Source organism: Lactuca serriola, chromosome 7 (genome assembly GCF_051521515.1).
Source record: "Lactuca serriola cultivar US96UC23 chromosome 7, Lser_US96UC23_V15, whole genome shotgun sequence".
Classification (NCBI taxonomy): domain Eukaryota; kingdom Viridiplantae; phylum Streptophyta; class Magnoliopsida; order Asterales; family Asteraceae; genus Lactuca; species Lactuca serriola.
The window spans coordinates 66814320-66818015 of NC_136414.1; the positions used below are offsets into that span (position 1 = coordinate 66814320).

Here is a 3696-nt window from a genome sequence, read left to right on the forward strand (position 1 = left end):
TTGAATGTTAAAAGCTGATATATATATTTCATATTTATAATGTGAATCTGAATGAGTTTTAGGTAAAAAAAAAAACTAAAAGTTATATATATATATATATATATATATATATATATATATATATATATATATATATATAAACCAAAATATTAAAATTTTGATATATTTAATTTTCTTTTTCAATAAAAACAATGTCAAATAAAAAATAAACAAAAAATGAGTTTTTTGTTAGTGTAAATTACACAAATGGTCCCTATGGTTTTGGGTAATCTGCATGTTTGGTCCCTAACTTGTTTTTTTAACTCGGAAGGTCTCTATTATTTGTTTTTGTTACACGCTTGGTCCTTGTCTTACCTAAGAAAACTATTTTGCCCTTGATTTTTTAATTTATTTAAATAAACACACATTCAACCCAACTTTCCTTAATTACCTTACCTTACCTACCCTATTATTTTTCACTATTTAAATAATAGTCTTTTTAGGTAACAAAGAAACCAAACTCGTAACAAAAACAAATAGTAGGGACCAAACGCGTAACAAAAACAAACAGTAGAGACTTTCCGAGTTAAAAAAATAAGTTAAGGACCAAACATACAAATTAACCCAAACCATAAAGACCGTTCATGTAATTTACTCTTTTTGTTATAATCAAATGCATACACCATAAAGACCGTTCATGTAATTTACTCTTTTTGTTATAATCAAATGCATACACGTTCAACTAGTAAATATACATCCCCCTCTTTCACCGTTAATCGTTTGGAATCCGATGCTAACAATTGATTGCCTGGTTATTTGTTTAATAATGATTATTTATTATACAATAAAGAACACTTCTATATCTTAAACAACTATGAGCTATAGTCTACAACAATTAAAGGAAGTTCTAAGTTTCCTTTTTTAGAACATTGATTTGGGGATATCATCAAAAACAAAGAAACATAATATTTTCCTAAGTCAATGCAAGGGATTTAAGGTTTTTAATAAAGAGTACAGTTTTCAATATAAGAAATTAATCGATCTATATAAAATATATGTTTTTACTGATAATTGTAAAAATATTATATATGAATCAATTTTTTATAAATAAGATTCATCTATTTTTCAATAATTGATTTTGAGATCTTCAAATATTAGTTATGTTTTTTTATACACTTATATAACTCTTATATAAAGTATATATATGCAAGAAATAGTATCAAATTTTAGTAAAATATATACGGTTAATGATAAAATATTAAACTAACCAGAGAATCTGAAGCACATTAAGTCGGTTTATAGAACACATTGGGATGCAAAAAACTTCGAAAGTAGAGTTTAAAACTCGAGTTCCAAAACATTGTCTACCTTTTGGATCTTTTCCATTATAACTTCACTCCAATTTTATGAACAACAGCTTCCCAACTTTTTTTTTTCTTTTTTCTATATTTGTGATTTTTTATATTATAATAACGGATTTCGTTGGTTGATTGAGATCGTTTAAGTCCTGCTATAAATTTCATTGTTAGCAAGTTTAAGAGGCTCATCAATTCTTGGGTGAGTTGAAAACAAATAAAGATCTCGAATTCTTTATTTTAATTTATAATAACTTAATCGAAATATTAAGATGAATTTTTAGGAAAATGTACAAAACCATTGCTTGGAATTGGGAATCACGTGATGCCATTAAGACAAAACACCCCGACCAAGTAATTAATTAACCCATAAAAAACATCATACTAGAGAGAGTGAGAAAGAACTGCATGAGTAAAAGTGTCTTAAAACTATTTATAAAATATATGGAAAAAAAAGAAAGAAAAAAAAAAGATGTTAAATATTATTAATTCTCTCATTTCTCAACACATTGGTGACCTTTGAGGAATTCCCTTTCTTCTACTCATGCTTGTTGCCATGTCTTCTTCGGAATGAACCTTACTCGAAAACCTTTCACAAGAATAAAGTCCACTCCTTTTCTTCCTTACGAACCCGGTGCACATCATGCTCATGTTTTCAGACCCAGATGAACCCGACCCTGAACTCATCGGGTCATCTGAGTCAACAACGGTCGAGTGAGGTGTCTCGTTAGTCATTTCATCATCCCCAGTGTCGTTCGGAATGAAGAAATCGGGACCAAGCTGTAATGAATTGCATACCCTTAGGAAGGGTGTGAGGTCTCTATAATGTTTCAGCACAAAATCCACCTACAATATTCATAAAGATTTAAAACTCAATTCAGCTTTAATCAATGTATGCTAATTATAATAATCAAATTATAAATTTTTCTTGAAAATACTCTCTCTCTCTCTCTCTCTCTCTCTCTCTCTCTCTCTCTCTCTCTCTCTCTCTCTCTCTCTCTCTCTCTCTCTCTCTCTCTCTCTCTCTCTCACTCACACACACACACATATATTTGTGTGTTTCTCAACTTGCTAATATGATATGGATTTTGTGATTTGAAGTTGTAAAAAGGAAATAAATAAATAACAATGAAATTATGGTTATTTTGGGTTCTAGCAAGGTTAAGCATCGATTTTTTTTTTTTTAACAAAACATGTGGTTACAACTTACAACAGTAAATTAAGCTTTCAAGGAAAATTTATATCCCACTATAACACAATCTTTCAAGTAACAACTTAAAGTAATAAGTGATGAGTTAGAATTTGAGTTGCGGAATTGAAATAAGTCATTGCGGCTGAAAGCTTGAATTTTGATCCCATGTTACGAATCGGAGAAATATAGAGATTTTCGGGATTGAATTACTATACCTTACACCCTAAAGAGCAATGGATAAAGGGTTCTTGAAGGCTTCTATCACAAGAAGTGCAATAATTCCCTGACCCCTTAAATTGTCTGTTCTGAGGTCTCTTCTTGATGAACACCACTTTTGCACTATTAATGGTATAAGCCTGATAATTAGAAATATTTTTATCAGCCAAGCTAACAAGTAATTCATTCATGATGAATTATGCTAAGTTATGAAAGAATTGTAACAATTTCTTGTTACTCAGACACCCACTTGAACATTTGAGCAATCGATAAGCCTCTCTAGATCTTCCATCCGAACAACATCATGGTATACATAGCGTCGAACTTGAAGGAGTCTATGGAACCGATGAATGTGCACACAGTGTGGACATATGCTAATGCAACAATCTAAACAACATATATTCTTCTCGTTCTTCTTTGAGTTAACATGAATCGGGCACGCTGTGAAGAATTTCTGTGCGTAGAGAGCTTCTAACCAAGCTGGCTTTCGAATTCCCTATATATACCACAGAATTGCTTCAAATTCAAAATTGATATGAACTAGAATTTCGATCAGTTATAGAAATATAGACATAAAATTGTTGAAGAAGAAAAGAAGGTATATATATATGATGGACATACCATGATCACATAAATTTTCTTGGTGTAATTGAGCAGGGTGCAACAGGAGGGAGGGCGTGAGAGATCGGAGGATGAGAGTATTTATGGAGGATCACAAGAGAAGTAACTAGTAAGGTATATATTTATTCCTTGGCTTCACTCACACACACACACACACACACATATATATATATATATATATATATATATATATATATATATATATATATATATATAATCCGTAAAAACCACGGTTATAAAATTAATTAAACTTTTATATTAAAAAATAAAAATTATTAATCAATTATTTTAAATAAATTATTATTTAAGAGATACTTCTTTATTATATAAAAT

The 3696-nt window shown here is 29.9% G+C and overlaps 1 protein-coding gene across 1 annotated transcript; it reads right to left on the minus strand.

The window, feature by feature from the left end:
• Positions 1-1753: 1753 nt before the first annotated feature.
• LOC145062142 (PLATZ transcription factor family protein) lies at positions 1754-3488 on the minus strand. The gene is made up of 4 exons (XM_079009779.1): positions 3364-3488; positions 2993-3238; positions 2742-2882; positions 1754-2180 (listed from the first exon to the last, which is right to left on the minus strand). Exons 1-4 carry the CDS (start codon positions 3364-3366, stop codon positions 1836-1838), a joined length of 735 nt encoding a protein of 244 aa, XP_078865905.1. The 5' UTR covers positions 3367-3488; the 3' UTR covers positions 1754-1835.
• Between the last annotated feature and the right edge of the window lie 208 nt (positions 3489-3696).